Here is a 24,554-nt window from a genome sequence, read left to right on the forward strand (position 1 = left end):
CTGCCCTTAATTTGACAAACAGGAAGTAGTTGTCTATTCACGTGATTTAGCGCCATTTTTGGTGATCTCGATAATAACATATTATGCAGTGTTTCCTCATTTTATGCTTCTGAACTGCTTGTATTTATTAATTTTTAATTGCAATCACTAGTTTTTAAGGTATATAAAAAGAAACAGGGATATTCATAAATGGGTAAGTAGACGTTCTTCTTAATTCGAGACCCCTTCCCACCAGCAACAAGTATTCTTCAAATAGCTGTATTGGATTGAATCACTATTAAAATTGTATAATTAAATGAACTGATATCTCGATAATTTGAAATATCTGTGCGAGAAAAAAAAAAAAAAAAGAAAGAAAAAGAAACACCTGCAAATTTGGAAGGTGTGGGTATTTTGAAAATTGAATTTTCTCTGGTGCCAGCTTATTAACGTTTAATGATATGAAATTATTTAGTTTTATTTTGGAGTTATATGTTTATAATAATTTTATTAATAAATTTTCGTCTCCTTTTTACATTGAAACCATACTTTTCGTAACAGACTTCCAAAAATTTATAACATTCATGATCTAAATTTGAATAATGTGTAGGTGTTACAGTTTCAAATGACGTTTATTCGTAATGTATTCAGTTCGGTATTTACTTTCTTTCTGTTCAATATAAGCCTTTATTTACCGAATATCAGACTGAGTTGTAATTTATTTCCTTCTCTCCCCCTTCCCTCCAACGAGTTTTGTCACATTTCTCGTGCTCCATTTTAATACGATTCGCCGGACCGATTGTCAAAATAATTATAGTAAGCAAGTTCGTACACACTCAATTGGAACTAGTCACATTGTATATGTGTAATGAAGTGAAATATATTTTGCTGAAACATGTTACATATTTTAGATTTTTGCAGTTTCTGTTGTCGACATTGGCATTTCACTTTCGAAAATCCAAATGACATTTACCAAAGTCCATAATACTAAAATTGCACCTTCTGAGAAATTGCAGTTCAGTGAACATATGACAAGTTTATTTTTTAAATAGCTAATATAATATTTTTTATAATCACTTACACTTTAGTTTCGCCCAGTGACTCCAACATCAAATTTGTTTGCTGAAAAAAATTGTAAAATTCTCATTTATGAACTTTTTTCTTCTAATAAATGAAACGTTAAGTGTAATTATACTGTGCTATTGTATTTTTGTTTATCGTTTTGCTCCGCGCACGTACATACTTTTTGTTATTTCTTTTGTAATTTTGTTTCTTTTCTCATGTTTTTACACTCTTGTAAACTTTATGAAATGTGACTCGAAATCCGTGCTGAAAATTATACATTCTCATCTAAATTTGACTCAAAACGGAAGTTGAAAGATGAACCTTAAACCTAATGAATTGTCAATCATCCTTTCGTACAATACGGAGGTAATCTTGATGACAAATACTGATATAAAATTAATTCATCTACCTAAATATTTTAATGCCGACTAATTTTGTTTGCATGTAATACAATCAGTGTGCGATAAATATTTGACGTCAGGAGAGGTTTCTTAAAGTGAATCAAAAGCAACTTGTAGTTTAAAAGCTCTTTTTACTTTTTGAAATCGTAAATGAAAAAAAATAAAGTCAACTTTTAGTCAGGAGGGAAGGCTGTACCTATCACCTCCGAGACTAGTAGGAGGGCCTAAATGCTTGTGGCAGAATAGGAAGTCTGCTAGCCATTAGGTAATTCAATGCATCTGACAAATCACCACATTCTTCTATGACAAAGTTGTACAACTTTGTCATAGAAGAATGTTGTAGTTTGCTTAATGCATTGAATAATTATGTAGAAAATCTGTCTGATATAGAAGACAGTAGCAATATCGATAAAAGTTATTAAAATATTTACCTTAGAAATATTTAATTAGTCCTGATATTTTGGCTTGAGAAAACCGTTACTAAAATAGGATATAAATTACATGCCCATTATGTTTGCCTGACTTGTGTGTGATCTTTGAATTACGTGTGTGACTATGGAATGTGTTATATGAGTTATCATTGCCAGGATGAGGTACATGTGTGCCTGGAGAAATTGAATTGAGTCTTTTGGTACTTGGTGACAGTAGGGTGTAGTTATTTACAATAGCTGCTGGCACTCATTCAATTTTATCCAGTTGTTAATTGCTGGCTTTTTTTTGTTCAGAATGGTTTCTTTTATCTGCAGTTTATTGATACTACTGTCTGTGGCTTCCGTGGTATGTTGCTGCATTTTACAGGATTTACACATCACTAACAAAAACATCATTGTTATATTATGATCATTGCTCAGAACCATTAAATCCTGATATCGTCTTATATCATTAGCGTGCACTGATAACGCTGAAATATTACTGTAATTATTTTTGTCAAGCTCAAACCCTCTTTAATTAAACCATTAATAAGTAATGATAAATAAATCATAAATATAATCAAATTCTAACTTAAATGCTTTAGTTATTAACTACCATGATACTCATAAATTAAAGGAAGAAAATATTAATCATAATTCACTCAAAAAACACCCCAAAATAAACACGTTATAAACTGGAAGTTATTTCTAAATTAGGATTAAACTTTCTTGCTCTTAGTTCCAGTTTTTCAGCTTCAAACAACACTGTCTGAATTTAGGTTATGTGCATTTCAGGATTCAGTGACATTTGTGTTTAGACAAAAGAAACAGGCTTGGAAGAACGGAGGTAGCAGGGAATTGTATCAGACTGCCAGAAGGGAAGCTAGGAGACAGGTTGATTTAGCCAGAGGGGAAGCAGAAAAAATTTGCCAATGTTCTGCACCACGAGGACCAAAGACTTGAAGCATTTCGTGTTGCAAGACAGTGTGTGAGAGAGAATCGTGATGTCGTATGAAAGAAATGTGTCCGCTTGGATGATGGTTCACTTGCACTAAACGAGGCTGCAAAGAGAAAGGTTTGGAGAAGCCACTATGAAAGGCTGCTTAATAAAGAAAATGAATAGGAGGAAGAAAGTCTTCCGCATGTCGACCCAACAGAGGGACCAGCTATCCTAATTGACAGTACCTTGGTAGATAAAGCGATCAAGAGTATGAAGACAGGGAAAGCCCCCGGCCCATCAGGAATCACTGCGGAGATGCTTAAAATATCTGGCAGTGTCGGCTATAGCCTAGTCACCCGTATAGTTAACCAGGTGATACATGAAGGAGTCATACCCAATGACTGGTGTAGCAGCACCATAGTCAACTGCTACAAAGGTAAAGGTGAACACTTTAGACACAAACAATTACAGAGGTATCAAGTTGTTGGACCAGGTAATGAAGGTCACCGAGAGGGTTATAGCCCAACAAATTAGGGAGAGAGTTAGTTTAGATGAGATGCAGTTTGGGTTTGTTCCAGGGAAAAGCACCACTGATGCTATATTTCTGGTAAGACAGCTGCAGGAGAAATACCTAGCCAAAGATAAACCTCTGTACCTGGCTTTCGTTGACATGGAGAAAGCCTTTGACAGGGTCCCCCGCTCCCTTATCTGGTGGTCAATGAGGAAACTAGGGATAGATGAGTGGTTAGTGAGAGCTGTGCAAGCCATGTACAGGGATGCTGTCAGTAAGGTGAGGGTTGGCAACGAGTACACTGAAGAATTCTGGGTAGAGGTAGGGGTCCACCAAAGTTCAGTCTTCAGCCCCCTCCTATTTATCATAGTCCTCCAGGCAATAACAGAGGAATTCAAGACGGGATGCCCCTGGGAGCTCCTCTATACTGATGATCTTGCCCTAATTGCTGAGTCACTATCAAAAGTAGAGAAGTTTCAGGTGTGAAAGCAAGAACTAAAATTGAAGGGTCTTAGAGTCAACCTAGCTAAAACCAAAATCCTAATAAGTAGGAAGGTAGACAAAACACAAACCCCTTCAGGTAGATGGCCCTGCTCGATCTGTAGAAAAGGCATAGGTAGAAACTCCATAAGATGTACTCAGTGTAAGCTATGGACACATAAGAGGTGCAGCAATATCAAAGGAAGGCTAACTAGCAAGATAGTTTTTGTATGTGGCAGGTGCTCAGGAGCAATAAACACTGAAAATGTGCAGAAAACAACCTTTGCCACACTCCAGGGGGAAAAGCTAGAAGTAGTTGATAGCTTCCACTACCTAGGTGACCAAGTTAGTAGCGGGGGAGGGTGCACTGAAAGTGTAGCTGCTAGAATAAGAATAGCCTGGGCAAAGTTTAGAGAGCTCTTACTCTGCTGGTGACAAAGGGCCTCTCACTCAGAGTAAAAAGCATGTGTATGAACAGCCATGCTACATGGCAGTGAAACATGGGCCGTGACTGCTGAGGACATGCGTAAGCTCACAAGAAATGAAGCCAGTATGCTCCGATAGATGTATAATGTCAGTGTGCTAACTCGACAGAGTGTAAGTACCTTGAGAGAAAAGTTAGACCTAAGAAGCATCAGTTGTGGTGTGCAGGAGAGACGATTGCGCTGGTATGGACATGTGGCAAGAATGGATAAGGATAGCTGTGTGAAAAAGTGCCACACCCTAGCAGTTGAGGGAACCTGTGGAAGGAAGAGGTAGACCCAGGGAGACCTGGGATGAGGTGGTGAAGCATGACCTTCGAACTTTAGGCCTCACCGAGGCAATGACCAGTGACCGGGACCTTTGGAAATATGCAGTACGTGAGAAGACCCGGCAAGGCAAGTGAGAGCATAATCTGTGATCTCTGCCAGAAGTGTAGCCAGCTCACTTATTCATATCTTTACTTCATTGGACACTAAAAACTCTGCTTGCGAAGACCTGTTGAGGCAAGTGAATTTGCAATTTGAAATCTGGAATCTGAAAGTGAAATCGAACCGAATCCGACGACTGGCACCCATGCCAACCTCTCCTTCATTGGACACTAAACTCTACTTGTGAAGATCTGTTGGGGCAAGTGAAATCGAAATCGTTATTGAACCATACTCGATGACTGGCACCTTCGCCAGTGGCGCACTAACGGCACTGTCTGAGCGTGTTCATTGCCAGAGCAGCTGTCTGGCTTCCGTGCTAGTGGCCCATAAATAGCACCATTTGAGTGGAATTGTTACCAGCATTGCCTTCTAGCACTTGTGCTGGTGGCACGTTAGAAAATCATTCGAGCAAGGTCGTTGCCAGTGCTGCTGGACTGGCTCCCGTGCAGGTGGCACGTAAAAAACACCTTTTTGAGCATGACCGTTGCCAGTACCGATTGACTGGCCCTCGTGCCGGTGGCACGTAAAAACACCCACTACACTCTCGGAGTGGTTGGCATTAGGAAGGGTATCCAGCTGTAGAAACTCTGCCAGATCAGATTGGAGCCTGGTGCAGCATGCTGGCTTGCCAGTCCTCAGTCAGATTGTCCAAGCCATGCTAGCATGGAAAGCGGACATTAAACGACGATGATGATGATGATTAGTTACTTTTATATTAGTAACAGCCTTGGTGAAAACAAGGCTTTTTAAATTCCAGTAGTAAAAATTTCTAGAGTAACTAATTAAAAATAAAAATTATTGGCACAGCATGGCTATGTGGTTAAGAAGTTCACTTCAAAACCACATGGTTAGAAGTTTGGTCCCACTGTTTGAACATTGTTGGCTGGTATTCTGTGCCACAATCATGGGTCAAACCAAAGAAGACTATAGTGTGTGTTCACACACACACACACACACATATATATATATATATATATCAACAGACCATGTGAAATGTCAAAAGAGGTGAACCTCAGTATCATTGGGAATAGACAATATTACATGCAATAATTCACTGATTATTGCACATCTTCAGCAGCTGTACGAGCCTGGTGTGCATGGTACCAGCGATTATGAAGCATATACAGGTACAAGTATGGCTGTGTGCTTTGCAAACATACTTTTGGTTAAGTTCCACTATGCAGTATCTTGGGCAAGTGTCTTCTATAGTCTCAAGGTGACCAATACTTTGTGAGTAAATTTGGTTGATGGAAGCTCTGTGGAAGCTCATCATATGTGCGTTGTTTGTCTTCCCACTGCTTGACAATCTGTGTTGGTTTGTTTATGTTCCCTTAACAGACTAATAGGAAGGTGATTTGTTTGATTAAACTATTCAAAGCGATGTCCCAGCATAGCTACAGTCCAATAACTAAAACTAAAAATGATAAGATACTCATACATATTTAGAATAAAAAGAAGAAACAAATTTCACACATAATTCATAATTTGTGCTCAACAGCTGTTTGAGTGGCATAAAACCATAGTTATGTATTTAATATACATAAATGTGTATGTATCTGTATCTGTGTACATTTTTGAATCATCATCATCATCATCATCGTTTAACGTCCGCTTTCCATGCTAGCATGGGTTGGACGATTTGACTGAGGACTGGTGAAACCGGATGGCAACACCAGGCTCCAGTCTGATTTGGCAGAGTTTCTACAGCTGGATGCCCTTCCTAACGCCAACCACTCAGAGAGTGTAGTGGGTGCTTTTACGTGTCACCCGCACGAAAACGGCCACGCTCGAAATGGTGTCTTTTATGTGCCACCCGCACAAGCCAGTCCAGGGGCACTGGCAACGATCTCGCTCGAAAATCCTACAGGAGCCAGTCAGGCGGTACTGGCAACGGCCACGCTCAAAATGGTGCATCTCATGTGCCACCCGCACAAGAACCAGTCCAGGGGCACTGGCAACGATCTTACTTGGCTTGCCGGGTCTTCTCACGCACAGCCCATTTCCAAAGGTCTCGGTCCGTAGTCATCGCCTCGGTGAGGCCCAATGTACGAAGGTCTTGCCTCACCACCTCAGCCCAGGTCTTCCTGGGCCTACCTCTTCCACGGGTTCCCTCAACTGTTAGGGTGTGGCACTTTTTCACGCAGCTATCCTCCTCCATTCTCACCACATGTCCATACCAGCGCAATCGTCTCTCTTGCACGCCACAACTGATGCTTCTAATGTTCAGCTTTTCTCTCAAGATACTTACACTCTGACGGGTATTCACATTGACATTACACATCCAACGGAGCATACTGGCTTCATTCCTTGCGAGCTTACGTATGTCCTCAGCAGTTACAGCCCATGTTTCACTGCCATGTAGCATGGTTGTTCGTACGCATGCGTCATACAGTCTGCCTTTTACTCTGAGTGAGAGTCCCTTTGTCGCCAGCAGGGGTAAGAGCTCTCTAAACTTTGCCCAGGCTATTCTTATTCTAGCAGCTACACTTTCAGCGCACCCACCCCCACTACTAACTTGGTCGCCCAGATAGCGGAAGCTATCGACTACCTCTAGTTTTTCACCCTGGAATGAGATAGAAGTTGTTTCCTGTTTGTTTGCAGTCTTTATTGCACCTGAACATCTGCCACAAACAAAAACTAACTTGCTAGTTAACCTGCCTTTGATGTTGCTGCACCTCTTATGTGTCCATAGCTTGCACCGGGTACATCTTATAGAGTTACTACCTACTCCTTTTCTACATACTGAGCAGGGCCATCTACCTAAAGGGGTTTGTGTTTTATCTACCTTCCTACTTATTAGGATTTTGGTTTTAGCTAGGTTGACTCTAAGGCCCTTCAATTCTAGACCTTGCTTCCACACCTGAAACTTCTCCTCTAGTTCTGATAGTGACTCCGCAATTAGGGCAAGGTCATCAGCATAGAGGAGCTCCCAGGGGCAACCTGTCTTGAACTCCTCTGTGATTGCCTGGAGGACTATGGTAAATAATAGGGGGCTGAGGACGGAACCTTGGTGGACCCCTACCTCTACCCGGAATTCATTGCTGTACTCATTTCCAACCCTCACCTTACTGGCCGCATCTCTGTACATGGCTCGCACAGCTCTCACTAGCCATTCTTCTATCCCAAGTTTCCTCATTGACCACCAGATAAGGGATCGGGGGACCCTGTCAAAGGCTTTCTCCATGTCAACGAAAGCCAGGTACAGAGGTTTATCCTTGGCTAGGTATTTCTCTTGCAACTGTCTCACTAGAAATAAGGCATCAGTAGTGCTTTTACCTGGCACGAACCCAAACTGCATCTCATCTAAATTGATTCGCTCCCTAATTAGTTGGGCTATGACCCTCTCTGTAACTTTCATAATGAATGAATTTGTATTTTCCTTTGTCTTCATGTGTTTGCTGACTGTATACAAAAACCTGTATTAGTATGAGGAATTTAAAAAGGGTAATTTTTAGATATGTTACCATGAATACTGTCATTTTAATCAAAGGTAATGTCTTTTAAATAGGAAAAAGAAATTTGTGAAATAGTTTATATATAAATAGAACATCAAAACTTTGGATAAATTCAACTGCAATAGAGAATTTTTAATGTTTGTTTGTTTATAGTTTCAGCTTAGAGCTGCGGCCATGCTGATGGTGAAGGTGTAATTAGAATATTCTATTGTTTTTAAGTTATCTCTGTATTTGACAAGCATTAGACATAACCTTAATAGACAGAAAAATGTTGGGGATATGATTGTTTCTACCAAGAACCCCCAAATATTCTCCATCACACCTGACCTTGAATTCACATGCTATTCACTTTATTTTCGTAATGGGAATGTAACTTCCTTCATTTTATTATTTCAATAACTGATGCATTTGATTTCAGTCAGAGCAAATATACTTACTATGTAAAAAGCAATTTGGATTCAGTCAACTTTTTTTACTAATAGATTCAAAATTTTATATTTCCCAATGTTAATATCCCAGTTCATTATCAACATATGACAGTGTGTATCTTGAGAGAAAAATTGAATATAAGAGGCATTAAATGTAGTGTGCAAGAGAGAAGACTGTACTGGTATGGTCATGTGATGCATATGGACTGGGACTGCTGTGTAAAGAAGTGCTGATTGCTAACTGTGAAGGGAACCTGTGGAAGAGGTAGACCCAGGAAGACATGGAACAAGGTGGTAAGATATGATCTACTGATGTTGAGTCTCAAAGAAGCAATGACAAGTGACCAGAATTTTTGGCGTTTTGCTGTGCTTAAGAAGACATGTCAAGCTAAGAGAAATCATAGTCATGGCTAATGCCAGTGACATGTAAAAGACACCCAGTACACTGTGGAATGGTTGGTTTTAGAAAGCGCATCCAACTGTAGAAACCACGCTAAAACAGACTGGAGCCTGGTGTGGATCTCTGGCTTACCAGCCTCAGTGTTACCCATGGTAGCATGGAAAATGGATGCTAAATGATGATGATGATTGTTAAGAAAATTCATAGCATCTATTATATATACGAGGTGGTATGAAAAAGTTCCTGGACTAGTTTTGTAGTGCACCAACAGATGGTAGCACATAGTTGCTTGCGCAGTCAGAACTAGCAGTGAACTTCATGAGGCAGTGTGCTGAGTGACATTGCCGTGTTTACTTTGCAAGTTGTGAAATTTATGGCTGTAGTTAGTGATTTTTGTCATGGAACAATGAGCCAATGTGAAATTTTGTGTTAAACTTGAGAAATCTGTTACAAAGACATTGAATATGCTTCAGTAAGCTTATATCAATGAGGCAATGAGTTGTACACAATGTTTCAAGTGGCATGGGTGCCTCAAAAGTGGAAGACCGTCCACAAGCGTCACCTCTGGAAATGTTTGTGCATGCAGACCGTCAGAAGACAATCAGTGATGTTTTGAAGTGTTTGAGGGAGGACATTCAGCAAAAGTAACCAGATCTGTGGAACGTGAAGAATTGGATCCTTCATGACGATAATGCAGCTTGTCACCAAGCTCTCCTCACTCTTGAGTTTCTCACCAAAACCAACATGGTATTGCTTCTGCATCCACCCCATTCACCAGATTTACTACCTGCAGACTTCCAACATGAAATTTTGCATTAAACTTGGAAAGTTTGCTACAAAGATATTGAGCGTGCCTCAACAAGTTTATGGCAACAAGCATCGGGTCAAATGCAATGTTTTGAGTGGCATGGGCACTTCAAAAGCAGACAAACATTCCTGGAAGATGATTAGCAATCTGGAAGATCTGCCATGAGTGTCACCCTTGGAAATGTGGTATTGTGCATCAAGAATTCATCCCCCAGGACCAGACTGTCAATCAAGTGTTCTACTGTGACATTTGGAAGTGTTTAAGGGAGGACATTTGGTGAAAGCAACTGGATCTGTGGTGCGCAAAGAATTGAGTTCTTCACTGAGCTCTCCTCACTTGTAGTTTCTCGTCAAAAAATGATATCGCTTCAGTATCTGCCCCATTCACTAGATATAGCACCTGTGGACTTACATCTTGTCTCCAAGATGAAAATGCAGCTCAAAGGTCACCATTTTAACACTATTGTTGAGATCCAGAGCAAATCACAGAAGGTCCTTTACTTGCTTACGGAAAACAACATCCAGGCCAGATTCCCAAAGTGGCAGGAACACTGGGACTAGTGTATTGCCGTGCAAGGTGACTTTCTTGAAGGAGGTTATATTAAAACTTAGGTAAATAAGTTAATTTTTATTAAACATAACTAGTCTGGGAACTTTTTGATACCACATATAATGCATACAGTATGGAGATTTTGCTATATGATAATATTAGAATTGAAGAGGAACCAAATAAGTGTTGAAGTTGATTCTGTGAATTAATAATCAAGTAAAATCTGGAGGTAATTAGGACTTCATGGAAGAGGAACAAAGAGAGAGAAAGGGAACAAAAGATTTACCTTAAAATCATAACAGGAAGCTTATTGTGCATATATGCACAAATATTTTTGGAAGTTCTTGCCAATAGCATTTTAATTTGTTTCTAATCACTTTAGCTATATTGCAGTTGGACCAAATACACTTCAATTCTTTATATTAACACATTAAGTAAATTTTTTTAAATACTCAGATGGCTCACTAGAATTAGTTTATAGCTTTTAATAGCTAGGAGATGTAATTAGCAAGCAAGGTGGTGGTTCTGAAAGTATAGCAACCAGGGTAAAAACCGGTTGGAGAAAGTTCAGAGAGCTGCTAACATTGGCAATAAATATCTTCTTCCTCCAATAGAAGGCAGATTGTTTGATGTTGGAACTGCAATACTGCATTGTAATGAAACAAGAACATTGAATGCAGAGAACTTGAGAAGACTGGAAAGAAATTAATCTAGCGTACTCTGTTAATTGTTCATGTACACTCACATTATACATTCAAGTACAACTGTTTTGATGGAAAAACTAAGCCAAAGACGAATCAGATGTAATGTACAAGATAAAAGAATGCACTGGTATGGACTTGTTTTGCATATGGAATAGGACAGCTGCATAACGTGTTGCTCACTTAATGTGGATGGAGTTTGCTGAGGAGGAAGACCCAGGAAAACATAGGATGAAATAGTGAAGGATGACCTCAAGACCTTGAACATCGTGATCAGACAACAAGGCAATATATGGTTCCCTAAAAGACCCACCCAACTTGATGAAACTGAATTCTGGAAGCATTGTGTGTGTATGTATATCTATATATATATTTATTTATATGATGGATTCTCTTGTCATGAATGACAAATGATGGTTCAATAAAATAAAGTGTTAATCATGTTCTATGGACATGAATGTGTCTCTTGAGACCTGCTAGTGCTTTGCAAACCTTTCGGTAAATGGAACAAGTTGACGACTCAGTTTGTTTGAGTGGTTGTAGATCATTCACTATGTGTTTTCTTGAGTGGACAACAAGGCTTATCTTACTCCGTGTTACAAAAGTACAATGACAGGTATGGTTTCCATTTAGAGGAGCAGTGTTTTGCCAGCGTACCTTCTTGCTTGCATGAAGTTGGTCCTGATGTTGCAGTCAACTTTGCTCAAATCTTTGAACTGAAGAGAAGCAGGACTGGCGCCAAGTCCTGCATTCTGATGCTTTGTTTTCCCAGGAAGAAAAGAGAATGTTGCATTGCTTCAGATTGTCTTTTAGTTTGTCTTTGAAGTGCAAGAGTGGCCTTTCCAACTGACCTTCCTGCTGGGAATTGACCTAAGAGAAGTTTCTTTGGAATTCTGATACCACTCTTACGTGAGAGATAGCTGTATTTTAATGAGGATGGCTTCAATACCTGATATGTTGCATTTTGTTAGTTCCTCACTGTCATGAATATATATATGCACAACTGGAACCCTTGTCTAATTTCCTCCTCAAGTCACTCTTATTGCAACTTTTCTTTGATATCATTAATCTTTCTCACTGCCCAGAACCGTTTCACTAGATATTCCTCCTTCATCTTTATGCTGTCCTCTCCACCCACATTTTACATTGATCACCCTCCTGAGCCACAAAATTATCCTTCCTACTCCACTAGCATACATCTCTCGCTCTTCCCTTGCACAATGCTTACTTCTGGTCTCCTACCCAGATACATGTTGTCTCTCACTCATTCTTCCTTTGACTATTATCAATATTTCTATTTTGCTCTTCACTGTCATGCATCAGTGGACTCCTTCACCCCTTATACACACACATACAAATCCATACACACACACATACACAAATGTATACCTATTTATATATACACACACACATGCACACACAAACATACCAGTATGTCTACGCACTAATGCATGTGGATATATATACATGCATACACATGTACATATACACATATATAAGCACCTACACAAATGTATGCAAGAATATATGTAGCCAGTGACTAAGGATAAAGAGTAAACATTCTTATTAGGTGAATCTGCCAATGGGTTTATTGAAAGTAAAATTTAAATAAATCATATGTAATAAAAATTAACGTCTAAAATTAAATCAAGAATGAAGGTAAGGAAATTCAGAGTCCAAAATGTTAGAAACAGAGCAGTCATAAAATAGTAACAACTTCAGTAATACTTAAATAGAACAGTTTAGGATGTTAACAGGTATGGGTATGAGAGACTGGAATGCTAAATAGCCATAAGTTATTAAATAATTTCACATGACACTGGAATGACAATATGATCAAATGTGCTATATATTGCAAAGAGGGAGAATGGGTTATGGTCCTTGTTAAATAGGAGTTTAGTCATTTGCATTGCTCAGTCATAGAATTTATTGGTGTAGGACTGATCAGGAAATTTAAGTTTAGGTATACATAGTATATAGGAATGATTTAGTTTTAAGATGCTGGCATCTTATTATCATTTTATTATGCTGATTAATAATATTCAAATTAATTCTATTAATATGGAATGCCTCAATATACACAGCCCATAGCAACCACCACCACCTTTATATGGCTGTGCATTACAGAAGAAGGATCAAGCAATTTTATATTCAATATTATTAACAGTTACATTGTACAAATTAGCTAAAGGAGTACTACTAACCTCATTTTTATGTCTAAATGTAGATTTGTGATTATTCCAACAAAGTTTGAATGAAGAAGAGAACACTAATATAAATATGTTCTTTATCAAGTGCAGTAATAGAGCACTTACTATTTCTCTTAAGGCATTGGGTATTGATTGGACACAATGATTTATTATGACACTTACATAAAGCAAGGTTAGTTTGATTTAATGGTAGGTATAAAGGGTCTAGTTCGACTATCATTAGTAGTTCTATTATTAGAATGAGGTGCATCAATATGTTAATCAATTGTATTATAGTTATGCATTTATTGGGACGGCTAAGATCTATTACATGAGTGGTTGGTAGTTATAGTGTTACAAGTTGTATGATTTAATTTACCAATATTTTGCATGGTAGAGGAAGTCAGTTTAACTGTGTGTCTATTAAAAATTTTATATATGGGCTGGATATAGGGAACTGTTTGTCTAAAGCTTAGAAAAATTTACCAGCCATGCTGAAGCAATATTTCAACTAAAGTTGGAGTTGAACCACAAAATACACCTACTTAATCTATTTTTATTTCTAAACTTATTAGCTGTAGTAGGATCTAAAGCAATTTGGTTATTATTTGTACATCCTGCATTACTATGGTAATGACTTTTATCTTTTTTCAAATTATCTTGTTTGGCTACAATTACTGGTTTATTAATATTATTTTGAGTAATTTTTTTCTACCGTAATAAGTTTTATTTCCCAATTCATAGTTATTTTTATTTTGTTTATGCCTATTGTGCAAAATCTTATGATTTACATTAGAGATCTTATACAGTTATATTGAGCATATCTCAAGGGAAGCCCTTATTAATATCATTAAAATTATTATAGTCTGACAGTATATATTTGTCATCATTATTTTTGTTATGATGCCTAATATTATTTAGTTGTTGAAATTTAGTGCCACTAGAGTTAACAATAGTATTATCACTGCTATCCTTAATGTTTCCAACAGTTGGAATGTGATTTTATTTGTTTCAAGTGTCTAAATTTTTACTATTTCCAACAGTATTATTAATGTTATAAGTACTAGAATTCATATTAGTCAAAGGGTATCCATTAGATGGTCTCACATGATTAGCAGTGGAAGGAAAATAATTGCCATTCAGGAGATAGGTTATTTTTACTTTATACCTGGCCTTAACTAGAGCCTCATTATAGCGTCTTGGTTGAGGATATCCTGATTTTCAGAGAGCATTTACTAAGGAATATATGACTGGTCTTGGGTAATTTGAAAGTTGATTAACAATTTAGATGCTGATTGGTTTATAGAAATACTTGAAAAGAACTGTACTAAGATCTAAAGTAGCATGGAGGAAGTTAACTACTTTACAGTTGTTAATTATTAAAGTTTCTCATTCTTTTTCTTAGTTTTTTCATAGCTTACATTACTAGAATTTCATATAATGAGCAAAGCATCTTTCCTATAAAGATTGCATTCTTGGTACAGAAATTCATCTTTAATCCTTTAGCATTTAGACCAGCTGTATCTAACTGAAATAACCTTTCCTTTATTTTTTCAGACCAGCTGTATCTGACTGAAATAATTTCTCCTTTATTTGTTCAAATTGGTTATAACCATCTATAAATGGCTTCTCTACAAAATTGCTAAAGAAATAAACAAATCACGTTATTGAATTCTTGTAGCTTTGAGGTAACATGAGATAAAGCCTTTCCTGCCTAAATACAAGTATAAATACCATAAAATTTTTGAGATCTGTATTTTTTTTTAAACATTTGAAGTGAAGTATGTTTATTAGTATTTACTGATATAGTGTCAGCAAGTAGCAATTTTGCCTTCGAAGGTTTTATACTTGATGATATACAAAATGTAAATGATAACAACAGTGATTTGTCTTCAGATGAATCTGAAATAGATGTATATGAATTTTCATTGTACAAGAAAATTTTGATAGTGAAAGGCTCAGCCGTGGATGTGTGGTAAGAAATTTGCTTCCCAACCACATGGTTCCAGGTTCAGTCCCCTTGGACCAGTATTTTCTACTATAACCTTGGGCCAACCAAAACCTTGTGAGTGCATTTGATAGATGGAAACTGACAGAAGCCTGTCATATATGTGTGTGTCTTTGCATCTGTGTTTGTCCCCCACCACCACTTGACAACCAGTGTTGGTGTGTTTACATCCCTGTAATTTAGCAGTTCAGCTCAAGAGATCGATATCAGGCTTAAAAAACATAAGTACTATGGCTGCAGTCTAATGATTGAAACAAGTAAAAGATGAAATATTCAGGACACCATCCAGAACATTATAGCAACATGGTTGAAAATTACACTATCAATTACAATTTCAGATTTCTCAGAAAAGACTGGTTCACAATACAGTTTATCTTCTGATGCTCAACCCTTAGATTATCTATCTTTGTTTTTGCCTGAAAGTTTTTTTGAAAGTATTACTGAAGAAACAAACAGATATGCTCAATAAATCATTTCTACTCGTGGAAGACCCATTCCACAACGGCAGCCAACTGATACTGCAGAAATTCGAGCATTTTTCATTATAAACATTGTTTCATGTAAAGCAGTTTCCTAGATTGTGTAACTGCTGGAGCTCAGATGTAAGGTATCATGTCCCAAACCAGGTATTCGAAAATATCTCAATATTTACACTTAATTGATTCTGCTAATGCCCCCAGCAGGAATGAACCCAACTACCATCCCCTATATAAAGTGCATCTAACAAATGATTTACTTTCCAAAAAGTATAAAACTATGTCTGCCAGGGAAAAATCTCACTTTAGATGGAGCCATGATAGGGTATAAGGGTAGAATATGTTTTTGGCAAACATACTTTCTAAACCTACTAAATGGAGCATCAAGGTATGGGAAGTCTGAATTAGACACAGGGTATTGTGCTAATTTTGATATCTACATTGGGAAAAAATATAATGGAAATAGACACAATGGATTGGAGCATGATGCTATATAGTCTCAAACTGAGTCATTTCAACATCAACATGTACATTTTGACCAGTTTTTTTTTCTTTGATGGCTTTGGTAGAACATTTTGCTCTTGTAAGTACTTATACATGCAGTACTATAATGAGCAATTGCAATGGGCGACCCCATGAGATTAAAACCACTAAATTAGGAAAGAGAAAGGACATTCTCCAGATGCCAAAAGAAAATTTGCTAGTCACCTTATATAGGACAAAAGACAAATTTTATTTTTGTCTACCAGTGAACAACCACAAGTGGTTTTGAGGGGGAAAACACAATAAATAATCCATACAATAAGCATATGGGTGGTGTTGATAAATCCAACCAGTATTGGGCATACTACTCAGTTGGATGACCTGGAAAGAAACTTGTAATTCATAGATTGTGTATGTAAAAACCCACAAGGTACCACCACCACCAAAAGGACTACTGTCACATGAAGTTTCAAGTTGACATCACATCTTCGTTATGTGGCGGCTTTTCTTTGAGAAAGCACAGAATTGGGAGAAAAGTGAAATTAACTGAGGTGAATGTCAACAGAAAATATTGGTTTCTATAAAATGGAAAAGATAAATGGATATATTTTGTAAATATATATACAGGGTGTCCACAAAGTCTGAGTACATGGGGATTAACACATCTGTTTAAAACAAAACAATTTTATTTAATTATAATGTTAATAAATAATATTTTCAAAATGATTTCCATCATTTTCAATATATAACTTGATGCATCTTGCAAAATTCAGGTGAACTCTATTAAATAAGTCTACATTGCCATCAATTTCAGTACACTGACTGGTAATGCGTTCTCTCATGTGGTTTAAATCTGTAATCTTTATTGAATAAACTTTCTCTTTCAACATACCCCAGAAAAAGAAGTCAAGGGGAGAAAGGTCTAGTGAACGAGGGGACCATTCTACATGACCCCTTCTTCCAATCCAGTGAGGAAAAGTGTCATTAAGCCAATCTCTAACAGTTGTAGCAAAATGGGCAGGGGCCCCATCCTGCTGAAACCAATTCAGAAGTCCCTCGCCTAGGTGCTCAATTTGAGGTATTAATTCGTCTCTCAACATGTTTAAATAAGTCTAACCCGTTACATGTTCATCAAAGAAGAAGGGTCCTAGCACATGAGCTTTCCACAAACCACACCACACCATCACCTTTTTGCTGCCTTGCTGTTTGGATGCATCCATCCAATGTGGATTACCTTGAGACCAGTATCAAAGATTCTGTCTGTTGACCTCATCATTTACATAAAACATAGCATCATCACTGAACAACACAATGTTTTTAGTAAAATTGATATTTTCATCCAATTTATCTGAAAACCATTTGCACATCTGCATTCGTGTATCAGGGTCGTCTTCATTTAAGTGATGCAATATCTGTAGCTTGTATGGATGAAACTTTTCCTCAACCAGGATTTTGCGGATGGTTGATTTTGGAGCACCTAACACCGTGGATGTCCGACGAAGTGATTTCTTTGGGCTAGTAGAAACTTTGGTCATGACAGCCTCTTTCATTTCATCTGAACTCTTTGGTTGCCTGGAACAGGGTTTATCCAAAACACTGCTTGTTTCTTTACACTTCTTGATCAATTTCCCTATGGCAGTAAAATAAATAGGTTGCCTATAAGGGTGTCGAAGATTAAATTCTTCCACAATTTTGCGATAAGACCATTCCTCTCGTCCACTTAAGAGTACTAACTCGATTCTTTCTTCTTTAGACAAAGCCATCATTCGATCTGGGTAGAAAAAATAACATCAATAAATTTAGAAAAGTAAAGTATTTTTTTATTTAATTTAAACAAAAGTCAAAAAGGAAGATTATTATTTCTAATATTTTATTGTTTATGTTATGATGTTATTTACGCTGTGTACCCAGACTTTGAGGACACCCTATGTGTGTGTATATATATATATATCATCATCATCATTGTTTAACGTCTGCTTTCCATGCTAGCATGGGTTGGACGATTTGACTGAGGACTGGTGAAACCAGATGGCTACACCAGGCTCCAATCTGATTTTGCAGAGTTTCTACAGCTGGATGCCCTTCCTAACGCCAACCACTCAGAGAGTGTAGTGGGTGCTTTTACGTGTCACCCGCACGAAGGCCAGTCAGGCGGTACTGGCAACGGCCACGCTCAAAATGATGCATTTTATGTGCCACCCGCACAAGAGCCAGTCCAGGGGCACTGGCAACGATCTCGCTCAAAAATCCCACGAAGGCCAGTCAGGCGGTACTGGCAACGGCCACGCTCAAAATGATGCATTTTATGTGCCACCCGCACAAGAGCCAGTCCAGGGGCACTGGCAACGATCTCGCTCGAAAATCCCACGAAGGCCAGCCAGGAGGCACTGGCAACGGTCACGCTCAAAATGGTGCATTTCATGTGCCACTCGCACAAGAGCCAGTCCAGGGGCACTGGCAACGATCTTGCTCGAAAAATTTCATGTGTCACCCGCACAAGAGCCAGCCCAGGGGCACTGGCAACGATCTCGCTCGAAAAATTTCATGTATCACCCGCACAAGAGCCAGTCCAGGGGCACTGGCAACGATCTCGCTCGAAGATCCTACGACGGTCCCGCACAAGAACCACTCCCGGGGCACTGGCAACGATCCCGATCGAAAATCCCACGAAGGCCAGCCAGGCGGCACTGGCAACAGCCACGCCCAAAATGGTGCATTTCATGTGTCACCCACGCATGTGCCAGTCCAGAGGCACTGGCAACGATCTTCCTCGAAAATCCTATGACGGCCCCGCACAAGAGCCAGTTCAGGGGCACTGGCAACGATCTCACTCAAAAAATTTCATGTGTCACCCGCACAAGAGCCAGTCCAGGGGCACTGGCAACGATTTCGCTCGAAAATCCTACGACGGCCCTGCACAAGAGCCAGTCCAGGGGCTCTGGCAACGATCTCGCTCAAAAATCCCACGAAGGCCAGTCAGGCGGCACTGGCAATGGTCACGCTCAAAATGGTGCATTTCATGTGTCATCCGCACAAGAGCCAGTCCAGGGGCACTGGCAACGATCTTGCTCGAAAAATTTCATGTGTCACCCGCACAAGAGCCAGCCCAGGGGCACTGGCAACGATCTCGCTCGAAAATCCTACGACAGCCCCGCACAAGAGCCAGTTCAGGGGCTCTGGCAACGATCTCGCTCAAAAAATTTCATGTGTCACCCGCACACATGAAATTTTTTGATATTTTATTATATGTATTTATTTTCTCTAAATTAATAATTAACTCAGACAAAATAAATTGGTTAATAGATACTAGGTTAGCAAAGATCAGAAAATGACTGGTGTAACTGCTGTTTATGAGGTAGAAACTCCTTGTTATTTTGGGTACTTGAGTAAATATACAAATAAGTTACGTAGCAATCTTCTCTACCTACAGTTATCATATTCGGTTAAAATGTCTTACGGTTAAGCTGGTTCCTATGTATTTCCCTGAAGAGAAGATTACATCCTTATCAACATCACCTATTCCTTTGGAAGGTACAATTTGTAATCTTCGAAACATATGTTGGAAATAAAAGAATTCATTTAACATATGCGTTTTACTCCATTGTGGCAGCAAGGACTAGACTCGAAGGGCCTTAGAGTCAACCTAGCAAAAACCAAAATCCTAATAAGTAGGAAGGTAGATAAAACACAAGCCCCTTCAGGTAGATGGCCCTGCTCAGTATGCAGTAAAGGAGTAGGTAGTAACTCTATAAGATGTACCCGGTGCAAGCTATGGACACATAAGAGGTGCAGCAACATCAAAGGCAGGTTAACTAGGAAGTTAGTTTTTGTTTGTGGCAGATGTTCAGGTGCAATAAAGACTGTAAACAAACAGGAAACAACTTCTATCTCATTCCAGGGAGAAAAACTAGAGGTAGTCGATAGCTTCCGCTAACAGGGTGACCAAGTTAGTAGTGGGGGTGGGTGCGCTGAAAGTGTAACTGCTAGAATAAGAATAGCCTGGGCCAAATTTAGAGAGCTCTTACCTCTGCTGGCGACAAAGGGACTCTCTCTCAGAGTAAAAGGCAGACTGTATGACGCATGTGTACGAACAGCCATGCTACATGGCAGTGAAACATGGGCTGTGACGGCTGAGGACATGCGTAAGCTCGCAAGGAATGAAGCCAGTATGCTCCGCTGGATGTGTAATGTAAATGTGCATACCCATCAGAGTGTAAGTATCTTGAGAGAAAAGCTGAACATAAGAAGCATCAGTTGTGGTGTGCAAGAGAGACGATTGCGCTGGTTTGGACATGTGGTGAGAATGAATGAGGATAGCTGCGTGAAAAAGTGCCACTCCCTAACAGTTGAGGGAACCCGTGGAAGAGGTAGGCCCAGGAAGACCTGGGCTGAGGTGGTGAGGCAAGACCTTCGAACATTGGGCCTCACCGAGGCGATGACTACTGACCGAGACCTTTGGAAATGTGCTGTGCGTGAGAAGACCCGGCAAGCCAAGTGAGATCGTTGCCAGGGCCCCTGGACTGGCTCTTGTGCGGGTGGCACATAAGATGTACCATCCTGAGCGTGACCGTTGCCAGTACTGCCTGACTGGCCTTGGAGGGTTTTCGAGCGAGATCGTTGCCAGTGCCCCTGGACTGGCTCTTGTGCGGGTGGCACATAAAAGACACCATTTCGAGCGTGGCCGTTTTCGTGCGGGTGACACGTAAAAGAACCCATTACACTCTGAGTGGTTGGCGTTAGGAAGGGCATCCAGCTGTAGAAACTCTGCCAAATTAGATTGGAGCCTGGTGTTGCCATCCGGTTTCACCAGTCCTCAGTCAAATCGTCCAACCCATGCTAGCATGGAAAGCGGACGTTAAACGATGATGATAATGATGATGATGATATATATATATATATATATATATATATATATATATATATATATAAATATATATAAATAATATATATATATATATAAATAATATATATATATATAAATAATATATATATATATATAATAATATATATATATATAAAATATATATATATATATATATATATATATATATATGAATTCCGGGTAGAGGCAGGGGTCCACCAAGGTTCCATCCTCAGCCCCCTCTTATTTATCATAGTCCTCCAGGCAATCACAGAGGAGTTCAAGACAGGTTGCCCCTGGGAGCTCCTCTATGCTGATGACCTTGCCCTAATTGCGGAGTCACTATCATAACTAGAGGAGAAGTTTCAGGTGTGGAAGCAAGGTCTAGAATTGAAGGGCCTTAGAGTCAACCTAGCTAAAACCAAAATCCTAATAAGTAGGAAGGTAGATAAAACACAAACCCTTTCAGGTAGATGGCCCTGCTCAGTATGTAGAAAAGGAGTAGGTAGTTACTCTATAAGATGTACCCGGTGCAAGCTATGGACACATAAGAGGTGCAGCAACATCAAAGGCAGGTTAACTAGCAAGTTAGTTTTTGTTTGTGGCAGATGTTCAGGTGCAATAAAGACTGTAAACAAACAGGAAACAACTTCTATCTCATTCCAGGGTGAAAAACTAGAGGTAGGATAGCTTCCGCTATCTGGGCGACCAAGTTAGTAGTGGGGGTGGGTGCGCTGAAAGTGTAGCTGCTAGAATAAGAATAGCCTGGGCAAAGTTTAGAGAGCTCTTACCCCTGCTGGCGACAAAGGGACTCTCACTCAGAGTAAAAGGCAGACTGTATGACGCATGTGTACGAACAGCCATGCTACATGGCAGTGAAACATGGGCTGTAACTGCTGAGGACATACGTAAGCTTGCAAGGAATGAAGCCAGTATTCTCCGTTGGATGTGTAATGTCAATGTGAATACCCGTCAGAGTGTAAGTATCTTGAGAGAAAAGCTGAACATTAGAAGCATCAGTTGTGGTGTGCAAGAGAGACGATTGCGCTGGTATGGACATGTGGTGAGAATGGATGAGGATAGCTGCGTGAAAAAGTGCCACACCCTAACAGTTGAGGGAACCCGTGGAAGAGGTAGGCCCAGAAAGACCTGGGCTGAGGTGGTGAGGCAAGACCTTCGTACATTGGGCCTCACCGAGGCGATGACTACTGACCGAGACCTTTGGAAATGTGCTGTGCGTGAGAAGACTCAGCAAGCCAAGTAAGATCGTTGCCAGTGCCCCTGGACTGGCTCTTGTGCGGGTGGCACATGAGATGCACCATTTTGAGCGTGGCCGTTGCCAGTACCGCCTGACTGGCTCCTGTAGGATTTTCGAGTGAGATCGTTGCCAGTGCCCCTGGACTGGCTTGTGCGGGTGGCACATAAAAGACACCATTTCGAGCGTGGCCGTTTTCGTGCGGGTGACACGTAAAAGCACCCACTACACTCTCTGAGTGGTTGGCGTTAGGAAGGGCATCCAGCTGTAGAAACTCTGCCAAATTAGATTGGAGCCTGGTGTTGCCATCCGGTTTCACCAGTCCTCAGTCAAATCGTCCAACCCATGCTAGCATGGAAAGCGGACGTTAAATGATGATGATGATGATGATGATGATCCATATCCATATATATATATATATATATACACACATATATATACATATATATATATATATATATATATATATATATATATACACACACACACATATCCACACAAACACACATATATGTATATATATAAAAACATAAGCATAGAGGCCAGACCTTTGAACATTGGGCCTCACCGAGGCGATGACTACTGACCGAGACCTTTGGAAATGTGCTGTGCGTGAGAAGACCCGGCAAGCCAAGTGAGATCATTGCCAGTGCCCCTGGACTGGCTCTTGTGCGGGTGGCACATAAGATGTAATATCCTGAGCGTGACCGTTGCCAGTACCGCATGACTGGCCCTGTAGGGTTTTCGAGCGAGATCGTTGCCAGTGCCCCTGGACTGGCTCTTGTGCGGGTGGCACATAAAAGACACCATTTCGAGCATGGCCGTTTTCGTGCGGGTGACACGTAAAAGCACCCACTACACTCTCTGAGTGGTTGGCGTTAGGAAGGGCATCCAGCTGTAGAAACTCTGCCAAATTAGATTGGAGCATGGTGTAGCCATCCGGTTGCACCAGTCCTCAGTCAAATCGTCCAACCCATGCTAGCATGGAAAGCGGACATTAAACGATGATGATGATGATGATGATAAATATACATGCATCCAACCAAGCACATATACACATCTTTATATATATTTTTTTATTAATAATAACAACAAATATATATATACAAAAATCTATACAAACACATATAGTTTCATACATAAAACATGAATGTATACACACACACACACAGATACACGTGTATATACGAACACTCATACACATACATTCGCACACACATATATATTTATGTATGTGTTGTTATATGTATTTACATAGAGACTCCTACGCAATAGTATACACTCCTTAGTATGTATATAAATACTGTCGATGTGTGGTAATTAGTAATAAAGCGGAGGGATATTTATCGGAAGGTAATTCTTATATTAGTGAATGAGATATTAAATGATTGAAAATTAATTAATAAACAATAAAGTTAATGGGTGATCTATTAATCTACATGAATGGATTATTTTATTAATATATATGTAAGAAAAGTTGGGCTGAAGTAAGGGTTGGAAGAGTAAATATTGCTTAAGAAGACAAAGTTAATATTATAAACAAGGTTTACTACAGTAATTCCATAACATATCTATTAATGTAAAAGTTTTTTCGAGATTTGAAAACAAATATATATTATATTTGTCAGTAATTCATGCGTCATATAATGAGATATTTAAATGTTTGGGATATATCTTGTTACGAGAATAAATAATTAAACTAGGATTGTTTTAAAATTAAAGATGTTTCTAGGAACATTAATATAATAAATTAGAATCGTAGATTTAGAAAACTCTCACTAAGAAAGCAAAGATCATAAACAACGCTTATAAATTGGTGAATAAATTAGTGAATAAATTGGAAGTCGTAAATGAATGATATTGAGGTACAATGAAGTATGAAAAAGAATAAGTAAGGTTAATAGGGCATTGTATATTAGACAATTGTAGTAGGTAAAGTTAATTATGAATCAAACTAAAAATATGTATTATATATATATATATATATATATATATATATATATATATATATATATATATATATGTATGTATAATATATATATATATATATATATATATATATATATATATATATATATATATAATATGTATATATTATACAGAGTGCTTTGTTGAGTACAATTGGGTAAATAGAGAAATAGTGACTAGAAACGTCGAACTGGAAAAACTTAGTGCACTTCTTGTTATCAATAGAATTAAACCAGTCAACCACTTGGAACGAATTAGACCATAAATCAAGCTGTA

At 39.0% G+C, this 24,554-nt stretch overlaps 1 protein-coding gene across 3 annotated transcripts in view; it reads left to right on the forward strand.

The window, feature by feature from the left end:
- Nucleotides 1-35: 35 nt before the first annotated feature.
- The window catches only part of LOC106872965 (SH3 domain-containing kinase-binding protein 1), a 360,206-nt gene continuing 335,687 nt past the window's right edge, over nucleotides 36-24,554 (forward strand). For all 3 annotated transcript variants that reach the window (XM_089366667.1, XM_089366670.1, XM_089366668.1), the window contains exon 1: nucleotides 36-193. In XM_089366667.1, coding sequence (XP_089222793.1) covers nucleotides 190-193 — 4 coding nt within the window. In that variant the 5' untranslated portion in view covers nucleotides 36-189. The remainder of the gene's footprint in view (nucleotides 194-24,554) is intronic.

Source organism: Octopus bimaculoides, chromosome 19 (genome assembly GCF_046866305.1).
Source record: "Octopus bimaculoides isolate indiv1 chromosome 19, ASM4686630v1, whole genome shotgun sequence".
Taxonomy (NCBI): domain Eukaryota; kingdom Metazoa; phylum Mollusca; class Cephalopoda; order Octopoda; family Octopodidae; genus Octopus; species Octopus bimaculoides.